We start from the raw sequence: 11,945 nt of genomic DNA, 5'->3' as shown, positions 1-11,945 counted from the left end.
CATTGGCTCCCCAGACATAGTTTTCATATACGTCTGCTCTTCAAAACCTGCTGGTCTGGGCACAACTGGGATCTGCTAGGAGCCACGAGACTATCATTCATTTCTCCTTTTTCCCTTCGGTCATGTAAGTCACAGAGTTCTTTGTAACCTGAGTAGATTTGGCCAGAAATCTGAAATCATCTTGAAAGTAAAGAAGGATCCCCTCTCACCCCCAACCCAGGAGGCTCATGGGAATCCTTTGGCAATAAACGGAAGTTCAGATTGGCTGTCAGCATGTAAAACCGAGAGTCAGAACTCCAGGTTACAACTAGACTGGCCGAAGTATTTACAAAAAGCAGAATTTGTGCCCTGAAAGATCCTGGCAAATGTCTGTGTCGCTCAAACGCACTAGTTCGTATCACATGTCTGTGGTCCGAGGTGGTGGAGTTGCACGCTGAGGACATAAAAATCTTCATTCACACGGAAGCACTGGCCTGGAGTTAGCTTTAGGAGGACGTTCTGTAGGTCAGAGATTGGCTTCCTCCGTCTCCTCTAGAAGAGGAGTTTGCTGATAAGAAAAACAAGCAGAATATGGAGGGCACCTGCCAGGGGGCTGCCGAGGGCGTTGGCGGCCAGGCTTTGGGCCGTGGTCTGCGCTGTGGTCATGGCCGAGGTGTGGGCTGTGGTGTGGGCTGTGGTCATGGCCGAGGTCTCGGCTGTAATCATGGTTGTGGACTGGCTCTTGGCCATAGTCATGGTTGTGGTGTGGCTGCTCCCAGAAGTCTCAGGGGTGGGGCTCAAGGGTGCAGGTGTTGCTGGGGGAGACAGAGAAATAAAAGAAACAGTGTTATTAGACCTTTGTTAGGAGGTGGGCAGGCCCTAGAGAAAGGCTGGCAAGATAGCTCAGCTGGTAAAGGCACTTGTCATGTGTTCAATTTCACGTAAAGGTGGAAGAGGAGGACTGATTTTAAAATGCTGTCCTCTGACCTTCATACACAAGTTGTGTGCATACACGCACAATACTAATATATGTATATATAATATATATTAATAATGTATGTATATATATACATATATATGTATATATATATTATTATTTTTTTTTTTCAAGACAGTAAAGCTAGAGATCATGAGCAAAAGTTAATACTTCCCCAGTGCCTTGTGGGGGAGGGAGCTGTAGGCAGCTAGAAGGTTCAGACTACTAAGTAATAAAAATAACTAAGCCTCAGCTTGGTGGTGGCGCCTTACGCCTTTAATCCCAGCACTCGGGAGGCAGAGGCAGGGGGATCTCTGTGAGTTCGAGGCCAGCCTGGGCTGCAGAGTGAGTTCCAGGAAAGACTCCAAAGCTACTGTCTCAAAAAACCAACCAACCAATCAACCAACCAACCAAACACCCCTAAGCCTCCATCCTTAAGATCTGCATGGTCTTTTCTCCTGTGTTTTATTTTGCTTATTTGTTTTTCAAATGTGTACAGTTCTGTCTGCATGTGTGTCTGTGTATCACATGCAGTGCCCTCAAGGCTAGAAGAGGTTATCAGATTTCCTGGGACTGGAGTCACAGAGAGTTGTGAGGGCCACGTGGGTGCTGGGAATTGATCCTGGGACTTCTGGGATAGCAACCAGTGTTTTTAACTGCTGAGCTGAGCCATCTCTCCAGCACCTACATAGTCAATTGAGATGAGGAGACCCACAGAATTTATAAAACATATGAACTTGTCATTGGTCGGGTAGTATGCTCTCAAATATCTTCATACTCTTAACTCTAGTGCAAACATGACCCAATGTAGTACAATTTTATGATTTTCTTGCTAATTCCAAGACCTTGTGAGAACTCAGTATCACGTAGAACCAAGAACAGTGACCTCTGCCTTAACGTTAGTGGGAGATACCCTATCTAGACAGGTATATAGAGATACCCTATCTAAATCCTTGACTTTATTTCTCCGGCTAGCAAGCCACAGGCCATTTTCTCTTGTAGGTTCTGGCACGACACTGGTTCTCAGCGATTATCTCTTACAGAAGAGGAGAGCCAGGCCTGCACTCCTAGGGACTTGTCTGATGCCAGAAAACCTGGAGCTTGGAGCTCAGACACTTCAAGGGTGTCTCACCCTTAGCTGGGAGTGGGTAGAAGGGCACTTTCAGGAAAGGGCAGAGACAGGAAGATTGCTGGACTTGTTGGCCGACAGCATAACTGAAAATGGGAAGCTCGAGGTTCAGCGAGCCCCTAGCTTGAGTCATAAGAAAGAAAGCCATAGAGGAAGGCCGAGGATGCCCTCCCTTGTCCTCCCCATGCCACACTCTCTCCCCCTCCCCCCACCCCCCTACCTCCACACCCATTTTACTTTCTTTCCCTTTAGAACTTGGCAACAAGAGAAGAAGGAAAATGGCCCAGGCCCAGGCCTCCTTCTGCCTGCCTCCTGCTCTGAGATGGTGTCTTCTCTCTCCAGGACATTCCAGGCAGCTGGAGAGCAGAGCACAGCCACATTCTTCCCCTTTTCTTCCATTCTCTGGTTTGGTTTGGGACAAGAGTCTTTCTCTGTGTATAGCCCAGGTTGGCCTTGAAATGGTGACCTTCTGGCCTTAGCCTCTTAACTGCTGGGAACACAGGTGTACACCACCACTCCACACTTTGCCCCTGATTTTTAAACTGTATTTTGTTAGGATAGAGCTAAGGGGTCCTGATTAGAAATAAACATTTCTCCCTCCATTAGCATTTCTGCAAGTGTTTTTCTCAAAAATATCCTTGAGGGGAAAAAATAACCTCAGAGAGGGAAATCCAGCAAGGAAAAAGTTAAGACTGTCATATTTGAGTTTGATTAGGCATAAACACTTTAAAACCTGTTGTTGGAAATAACTGTTCCATTGGTACATTTGGTAGTAGATAAGCTAAAGAAAAACCAGCCCCATGCCATGTGTCTTTCAGTGCCCTGGGACTCAAGAGAAAGGCCTGCTATTTGGACATTGAGAGAGACTAATAGTTCTTGTTTTTCTCCCCCCACAATATCCCCCACACTGGAGATTTGACTCCAAGGCCTCACACATGCTTTCAGCTGAATCTTAGACTAAAAAATCTGCGTTGAAATTATCTCCTTAGTTTTAACCTAAGTCTAAGCAAAGTAGAAAAAGGTGTAAGATGTGGAATTGGAGTCCTCGCTCTGCTCCGGACATTTTCTGTGTCCTTAGGGAAGTTGACTATCCTTTCTGAAGCTCAGAAAGGATGCTTTGGCTTCTTATAGGGAAATATGAGAAAAGGGGACAGATGAAGGATGAGGAGCCCCGGGGAAAGTGTGAGCCTGGGGTCTGCACCCTGTGGAAGGCTGGTGGAAATTCCTGGAGGTGGCGAGAGTGGCAGAGGCTGGGAGGAACTCATAAAAGGGCTGTGGACATGACTTAGTAAAGCCCTTTTGCTCAGTTGTGAGGACCTGAGTTTGATCTCCTCAAACCCTTGTGAAAATTCCAGGTGTGGTGGCACATGTTTGTAATCACTGGCCAACCATCCTACTTGTGAGTCCCAGGCCAATGAGAGACCCTGTCTCAAAAAACAAGGTGAGGCTGACCACTGACCTCCATAAGCATGAATACATGCATACACATGAACGTGCATGCATGTTTGTGAATACACACACAGAATAGAAAGAAAACCCATGAAAGGGTCAGGATGCAGCTTAGCAATCATGTACTTTCTTAGTTTGTGCCAAGGTACTAGGGTCAATCTACCTTTGCAAAAGAAAGAAAAAAAAAAACAAGTTGACAAGAACTTATGACATTATTGTTATTTATGTGATACCAACTCTTTTTGTATAACTAGTACCTTCCAATCCCCACACCCTGCATAATTCCCTTAAAAACTATTTGATTAAAGGTGGACCCTGTGAAAGCCTTTTGTGAGTGGGGTTTCAGGTTCTGGGTGGACACTGAGAATAATGGTGCTTTTTCATATTGATGCCTACCTAGTACTGAACAGAAGTAGTCCCTGTTGAAACAGGGTTTGGAACCACAGGTGATCATGGGGGTTTCTGAAAAGTTGCACAAATCTTGGAGAGGGCTTTTGTTTTTCCACATGGCATAAAACAAAAGGTTGGGAAAAATCTCACATTAGGTATGAGGATGGTGGGAAACTCAACTGATACTTGGGTAAAATAATTTTCCAGACTGTCTGAGTGTACCGGTAAATATACAAAGAGTTTGCAGCAGAACTCACTTATCTGTTCCAGTCTCACAGATGACATCGTTACAGCTGTGCGATTGTTGTTGACGATGGAGACTCTGGAGGGCAAATCAGTGAGAGAAATGGTGAGGATCTTGTCTGTGAAACTCACAAGCTACATCTTAGCCTTTCTGAATCACCCCATCCTGTTAATCTCTTTTGAGCATACTTTTTATATGGCACAATAAGCTGATCATTAACTATTGACCTAGTTCATGTTGACTTCACTGAACTCCTCTAGGATCTTAACTCCAAACAGCTCTCCCATCTTCCATCTCCCCCTCCTCCCCACTCCAGCTTCATCATTAGGAACTCCCCACAGGCTGGTACACATATTTGTCCCTTGTTCAAGAGAGTCTCTTCTTCTGTAATAACTTCCCTGGCCATATCTGTCCAGAAACTCAAGGATATCCTTCAAGTCCAGTCTCCCTGACACATCTCCCACTCTTTGTTAATCTTGAATTGCTATGAGCTTTTCTACCCACTAGAGGGCTGACTTCTGGAGGGCAGGCTCTGTTGTGAATGATGTCTGCCATACTATAGGTATTTAATGTTCATTAAATGATCCTCAGAGCTCATCCTGTTGTTATTAAATTAGTGGGTCTACTATAACATTAGCCCCTTGTCTATACATCCAGTAGGTCACCAATGAAAGGACACAGTCTGTATGCCGGTCACTGTGCTTGTAGTTACGATGTGTGTGATGAAGTAGAGGAAGCCTGGAGAGTGTGTAACAGAGCTCTTTCTGAATCTACATGTTCAGGGAAAGCAGAGGAAGAATTTCACCTCAGTACTTACATGTGTGTGGGTCCTGTTTCCCAGGTTCACTGTAAATCCCACAGGCCAAGAATGTTGTCATCCCCTTTGGACCCTACTCAGCATAGTGTGCCCCCATGGTGGTATTCCTTGTGTCCCCCTCCCTTGAGTCAGTCTTGCTGATCATGAGTGTGTACATTATGAACAAGCAGAGAGACTAGTGTACCGCAGTAAACGTGCAAGTGAGGATGGAGATTGCACTGTTGGTGGGCCTGTGCTGTGTCTCCTGCAGATTGTCATTGCTGTGTCACAGCTGGTGCATCGAGTGTGGTCAATGTCCTTACTCTAAGTAGAACTAGCTGGCTTCTAAGCAACTGTTGCCGTGGTGGGGTTGATAGTAATGGCTCCCTTTGGATTCTGCTTTCATTTACCACTCTGTGGGCACAACAGTCCCTCCTCTAAAGCCAATGAAGCCTGGCTAGGCCCAGAGTGTGGCAAGAGAGGGAAGCATGGCTTAACAGTGTCACCAGCTTCCACAGAGACCAAGGTGCTGACAGTGGGCACAGCATGCCAGGGTTGTCCTTTCAGGAACATTACGTTCTTCACAACACTCGGGTTTTTTTTGTTTTTTTTTGTTTTGTTTTGTTTGTTTTGTTTTGTTTTGAGACAGGGTTTCTCTGTGTAGCTTTGTGCCTTTCCTGGATCTCTCTCAGTAGACAAGGCTGACCTTGAACTCACAGAGATCCGCCTGCTTCTGCCTCCTAAGTGCTGGGATTAAAGGCCTGCGCCACCACCACCCGGCACAACACTTGGTTTTTAAAGCCCATGCCCTCAGGGTGAGAGGCATCTGTTGTGAAAGAATAATGCCAGCCTCCAAGTGACCTCTTCTTAGAACCTCAGGGCATCCATTTTTTATGACAGAAGGAAAATACTGTTATTACTCACTCTTGCACTTTCTCTTATTTGCACATTTCCAAAATGAGTGTTTTACAAATGATTCTCCACTAGCTTTACATCCATCCATCTATCTATCTATCTATCTATCTATCTATCTATCTATCTATCTATCTATATCTATCCATCTACCTATCTATATCTATCTATCCATCCATCCATCCACCCATCTATCTAGTGTGTGTGTATATAATGTATGTGTGTGTGTGTACATAGTGTGTGTGTGTGTGTGTGTGTGTGTGTGTGTGTGTGTGAAAGTGGAAGGGGACTATTTGCAGGAAGGAAGGTAACTGAAGAGAAGGGGGAACAAGAGAAGGTAATTAGGGTGAATAGGAGGAAAGTCCAATGATATACATGATGAAAATGTCATAATGAAATCTATTATTTTGTATGCTAACAAAAGATTTAACAAAAAATCACCAGTTTGAATATGGAGAACTTGAAAGAGTATCCCAGTCTTCCTGATTATGTTTGGCACTGTGCATTGGTGTGTGTGTGTGTGTGTGCGTGTGCGCGCGCGCGCGCAAAGACAAGGCAGACAAGAAGTGGCGCTGCTGGGCTGCTGGGTACTCCACTCACACCCACAGTCTATTTTTAGTCCTAGTTAATGTGAATCTGTATAAACCTGTTAAGAAAATTCAAAAGCCCCAAGTGAAATACGACCAGTCCTTACTGCAGGTCGATTTGGGTCACATCCTCAGAATCAGGAGCTATCCACGTTGCCTGGAAGTTGGAGTTGTTTGAGGACGTCACTCGATAGAGGACACTGGTGTCATTGCATTCCTGAGTTGGTCCAGTCCAGGAGCCCACCGTGGTGTTGTTGTTCTGGTTCACTGCTTTCAGAATCACAGCACTGACGGAACTGTTCACAGGAACGGACACTAGAAGAACAGGACGAGGTGGCAGTTAGTGTGAGCCAAGCAGAACCAAAACGAAGTGTGAACAAGGAAGTTACAGAGCATGGACTGAAGGGTCCTGTTTCTGTAAAAGAAACTGAAGACAGCCTAGAAGAAAAGTGCAAAGATATTAACAGGGAACTCAGTGTGCCGTACACCTGTAATTCCAGCCCTTGGGAGGTGGGGGATTGAGGATCAGGGGTTCAGTGTCCTCCTCAGCTACAGAGAAGTTTAAAGCCAGCCTGGGCTACAGATGATTTTAATATTCTTCATGCTTGTTTTTTCATTTTCCAAATAGTCTACAGTGAAAGGCGGTTAAGATCATCCTCTGGCCCTGCTTCTGCTGCACACTAGGGGACAGAGCTTAGCCTCTCCTCAAAGGTAGGTACCCCTGAAAAAGTTAGGAGGTCTCCTAGGAAGTGCTTCAGGAATACAGAAAGTATTGTTACTTAGTAAAAGCAAAACCTTGTTCCTGACCCCAGAAAGGCTGATTCTCTTGGTCTAGGTTGTTGAAGGTAGGGGTGGGGTAGGACAGCAGTCCTGTGAGACCCTGAGGTCTGAGCCACAGAGTCCTAATCCAAGGACCAATCAAATAACCCCTTAGGGGTATTCTCTACTCTGATGAGGTCTGAGACCCAGCCTGACTGCACTTACAGGGGCCCTCGCTGATCTTTGTTAATTTCAACACGAGGACATGTCATTCTCTCTGGTAAATGCTTTGATATTGGGGTGTCTCATCATCTGAAACTCCTTCACAAAGCAAAGTGAGTGGCTCACATAGCACAGTAGTCAGACAGTCTTGGATCTGCATTCTGGCTCTAGCACCTGCTCTGGCTCTGGTACTTAGGAGCAAGACAAGTTACCCCTGGGCCTTGGTTTCTTCTTGCTCAGTGGTCACTGTGGCACAGTTGTTTTTTTTTTTTTTCTTTTTGGAGCTGAGGATCAAACCCAGGGCCTTGTGCTTGCTAGGCAAGCGCTCTACCACTGAGCTAAATCCCAAGCCCAGTTTTTGATTTTTGAAACAGGATCTCATCCTGAGCTGGACTCAGGTGTAGCTGAGGATGACCTTGAACTCCTTATTCTTCTACTTCTCTGTCACGTGTACAGGCAGTACAGGCATTACAGGCATGTGTAGCCATGCCTAGTTTATGAGATCCCAGAACCTGGGATGTGCTAGGCAAACACTCTACTAATTAAGCTATATCCTTAACCTCTACACATATTTTTTTAAGTTCCCACTTTGTTGCTCTGGGTCTGGGGAACAATGATATTATCCCTCATCATCTGGGATGATGCTACCTATCAGTAAAGGCTCCCGAGAGGACTGAGGAAAAGATGCCAGCACGTGGTTCATACTGGACAAATTGTGAATGTTATTACTAATTATATTTAAGCACATTATATTTCATTGGCCTAGTTTGCTTGCCAAGGTCAGCTGACCCAAATCCCATAAGCCCTGACTCACTCAGAGAGGAGTTGGCTTTTGTCCTACATTTCTGCATCTTGGTGTGGTAGAAGGTGATGCGCAACAGTGTCATTTAGACACTGTCATCAATCCTCTTAGCTCTCCAAGGATGTTTTCTTGACTGTTCCTTTCTGCTTCTCCCCTTTCACTGCAGGCTTAATCCTTCCTTCCTTCCTGAGCACTTCCATCCTCTGGATTTGTGGCCTCAGTCTCTCCCTCTGGATGCCTTGCAACATGCAGTGACCAGACCAGATTCACGTGGGAAGTGTGCCTTCCCATCTAGAGAACAGAAACATTCCCACTTCACAGCCCTTTCTCTTCTGTCAGTGACAGTATTCAGGACCTCAAGAGCCTAGCCTCCCTCTTCTGTCCGCATTCCACTCCAGGGACACAGCAGCTGGCTCCCACCTCTCCCACCCCACGCCCAGCTGCTCTGCAAACGCACCTGGCTCATATCTGACCCACACCTGGGCCTGGTGTTTGTTCCTGTCTGGAGCCTGTCTGGGGCCTTCCTTTTTCACCTTGTCCTCACTCACACACCCAGATCTTGCTCCCATCCTTCCTCTGGACTAACTTAGCTCTCTTTCCCCTCATGTCAACACTGACACCCTGACTCTAGAACTGAGTACTTAATTATTAAGGTTTCATTGGTGTTAGTGTCTGGGCAGCCCAGAGAAACTCCTACTTTTGTTTGATCCTATGGCCCTGCATCGGGCAGGGGCGGATGTAAACTTGGTGGTAGTGCACTAGCACCTATCTAGCATGTTCGAGGTCTTGGGGTCTGTCTCTAGCACTTAAAAAAAAATCCTTTATTCAATGAGTACAATTTTTCCCCCCCGAGACAGGGTTTCTCTGTAGCTTTGGAGCCTGTCCTGGACTAGCTCTGTAGACCAGGCTGGCCTCGAACTCAAAGAGATCCACCTGCCTCTGCCTCCCGAGTGCTGGGATTACAGGCGTGGGTCACCACCACCCGGCAAGTACAATGTTCTTAAAGCTGGAAAGTTCAGGAAGTAATAAATTGCATCCTTCTTGTCCAGAGGAGTGAACAATGAGGCCGAGGCTGGCCTAGCATAGCCTTAATGTAAATACTGCGGGTTTCTTTCCTGAACAGATCTAGGGAAGGTGCTCTGAGGTGTTGGCTATGCTGTAGCCTTTTACACATGGCGTACCACTGTTGACCCAATGCTGAAATGGAAAAGGATTTCAAACCAAAGCAGGGGAAGGTGGATGACCTGGTGTTTATTCGGGATTTCTGGAAGGCCTGAGTCCCACCTTGGCATTCTACAAAGGGACTGGCCAAGAATTTTTTGTAACCGTAGGGGTGGAATCTGGCCCTTCTCATCCACAAGGACGGAGAGGATTTTTGACCCTCAGTTTAAAGTCTGAGTCAGATTTACCTTAGAGCTCCCTCCCACTCATTTAGCTTTGAAATGGAATCTGATAAAGAGCTAAGCAGGTATAGGCATTCAGGGAAGTGGAGTTCTTTTCCTCTTCCCCGAGGCTACAGGAGCAGCTGCTGCTGCCCTTCCCCCGACTCCCCATTGTCTTGTGTTTCCCCGTCCCTCTGCTCAGAAAGGCTCCCACGTCTTCATCTTATCTTCCCCCAGTAGACTTCTCTCTCTCCCATTTCAGAAGCAGACCTGCCTGTCTCCTGATGTGCTTGCTATTTTACATCAGGGGCCTGCAACTGCTCTTTGCAGTAAGGGATTCACACACACACACACACACACACACACACACACACACACACTCACCTGGTATTCATCTTGAATTACAGACTTATCTCCCCTGCTCTAGTATGAAAAGACCCACTTCTCAAGGGACAGGGGAACTCAGTGGGGGACGGGCAACGCCCTGTTACAGCAGGAGCACTTGCTTAGGGACAGTCCCCTCCCCCCCCCCCAACAGTAGAGAGACAAGCAGGACAGCAGGACGAGTGTGGGAAGGCCTGGATGGCATGGTGGGTCACCGGTGTCCGCAGACTTTTAAGGAAGGGTAAACATTACGTTTCTTTTCCCCTAAAGTATAAGCAAAGCTAGGTAGAAAGCATTTTTCTTGACTAGTAGGTTTGACTAATTAGAAAGCTTATTCTTGGGGTTGGGGATTGAGCTCAGTGGTAGAGTGCTTGCCTAGTAAGCGCAAGGCCCTGGGCTTGGTCTTCAGCTCCGGGGGTGGGGGTGGGGGTGGGGGTGGGGAGAAAGCTTATTCTTCAACTTGTAGGTTGAGTGCCCAAAAGGAAAAATATGAAGTACTTTCCAGACACCTCTAAGAAAAACGTTAGGTGAAGATTGAATAACCAAGGGTCAAGGAAGCTTCTGCCCGCTTGTGGGCAGTGAGTCCCCAGCAAGTCATTTAACATCTCTGCACTCAGGGCTCCTCACAGATAAAGTGGGCTACCGATGTCTTCTTCTAGCTCCCATGGTTTTTCTCATACATTAAGTGCAAATCACCCCACCGTATAGTCATTTTTGTCAAGTGGATGTGATAGGACTGTAGACCACAATGAAATCCCTCAAAATACCATAACATCCCTTTACTATGTCTGTCCAGGTGTGATGTGGCTGGGGCTCAGTTAATCTGGGCCCTGGGGCTTTATCCCACCTGTGGTTCAGTTATGGACAGGAAACTGCGGAAGTAGTCCTTCCAATTTACTCTCGAGTATGAATCAGCCCCCCCCCCCCCATTTCCCATCCTGTTCACACACACACACACACACACACACACACACACACACACACACACAGAGTGCAAGGACGGAGGGGTTTGTTCTGAGAGAATAAAGGACAGTGAGTGGAATGAATGGCTTTGACTCACCTGTGTAGGTTCTGTTCCTGCCAGAGCCCCCAGCCTTAGTGCTGATTCCTGAGTTGTCAGAGGTGACGACTGTATTCAAGACCATGCAGGGATCATTATAACTTGCAGAAAAGGCAGGAGAAAGGCACAGAGCCAAGCACAGGGACAGCCCCAGCTGTGGCAGCAAGGCACGGGGTACGGCCATGGTCCGGGTACGTTTGGTTGCCCGGCTTGGCAGTAGTAAGACTGAGCAGGAGTGCAGTGCGGGGCTCTCCAGTTTATATGCTGTGGGGCTGGAGCTTCTGGGTGAGGTCGTATGCAAATTTCCCTCCCTCCCTCCTAGGGGGAAAAAAAAACCTGCCTTCTGGAATTTGGCCCAAGACATCACCAGGAATGAATCACCAGCCTCCACTTTCGTGTCACCAACCATCCTTTACCAATTCCAGTTTTGCTCAAGAAGAGGACTAGACAAATTATTGTGCATGCCCTTCACCTCAGCACCTGACATCTGAAGCCGTGGAGAAGGCTAGTGAGAAGTGGTAAATACGGAGGAGTGGAAGTCCACAGTTGAGTAATTATCGCGTAGGTGGTCTGTTTGGAAGCTCTGCCTGCCTTTCTCTGCAGAAACTCAGGCATGAGTGCCCCCCCCCCACCTTTTTTTTAAATCTCAAAACATTGTATAGCCTTTTCTGATGCTCCTTCAATTTCCAGTTCATCTTATGACTAGCCTAGAGCTGGATTTACTTACTTATTTTTCAATTACACTTGTTGGGGCCGCGAGATAGGAGGATGCCTGTACCTCAGCGGGTGTGGGGAGGTCAGAGGACAACTTTCTGGAGTCATTTCTTTCCTTCCATTACATGGGTCATTAGGAATGAACTCAGGTTTGTGGCAG

At 46.8% G+C, this 11,945-nt stretch overlaps 1 protein-coding gene across 1 annotated transcript; it reads right to left on the bottom strand.

Annotated features, from left to right (window-relative positions):
• Positions 1-303: 303 nt before the first annotated feature.
• Positions 304-11,255, bottom strand: LOC118586634 (placenta-expressed transcript 1 protein-like). Its single transcript, XM_036191731.1, has 4 exons — positions 11,072-11,255; positions 6,570-6,777; positions 4,181-4,245; positions 304-794 (listed from the first exon to the last, which is right to left on the bottom strand). Exons 1-4 carry the CDS (start codon positions 11,253-11,255, stop codon positions 532-534), a joined length of 720 nt encoding a protein of 239 aa, XP_036047624.1. The 3' UTR covers positions 304-531.
• Between the last annotated feature and the right edge of the window lie 690 nt (positions 11,256-11,945).

Source organism: Onychomys torridus, chromosome 7 (genome assembly GCF_903995425.1).
Source record: "Onychomys torridus chromosome 7, mOncTor1.1, whole genome shotgun sequence".
In the NCBI taxonomy this organism is placed as follows: domain Eukaryota; kingdom Metazoa; phylum Chordata; class Mammalia; order Rodentia; family Cricetidae; genus Onychomys; species Onychomys torridus.
Note: the sequence above shows the minus strand (reverse complement) of the source record. Positions and strands in the feature narration are given on the sequence as shown.

Excerpts from the sequence above, each read along its gene's own strand:
- LOC118586634 (XM_036191731.1), bottom strand. The coding sequence starts at position 11,255 with ATGGCCGTACCCCGTGCCTTGCTGCCACAGCTGGGGCTGTCCCTGTGC. Across the intron at positions 4,246-6,569 it reads GTGACCCAAATCGACCTGCA|AGTCTCCATCGTCAACAACA; the intron begins GTAAGGACTGGT and ends TTTGCCCTCCAG. Across the intron at positions 795-4,180 it reads TGTGAGACTGGAACAGATAA|CAACACCTGCACCCTTGAGC; the intron begins GTGAGTTCTGCT and ends TGTCTCCCCCAG.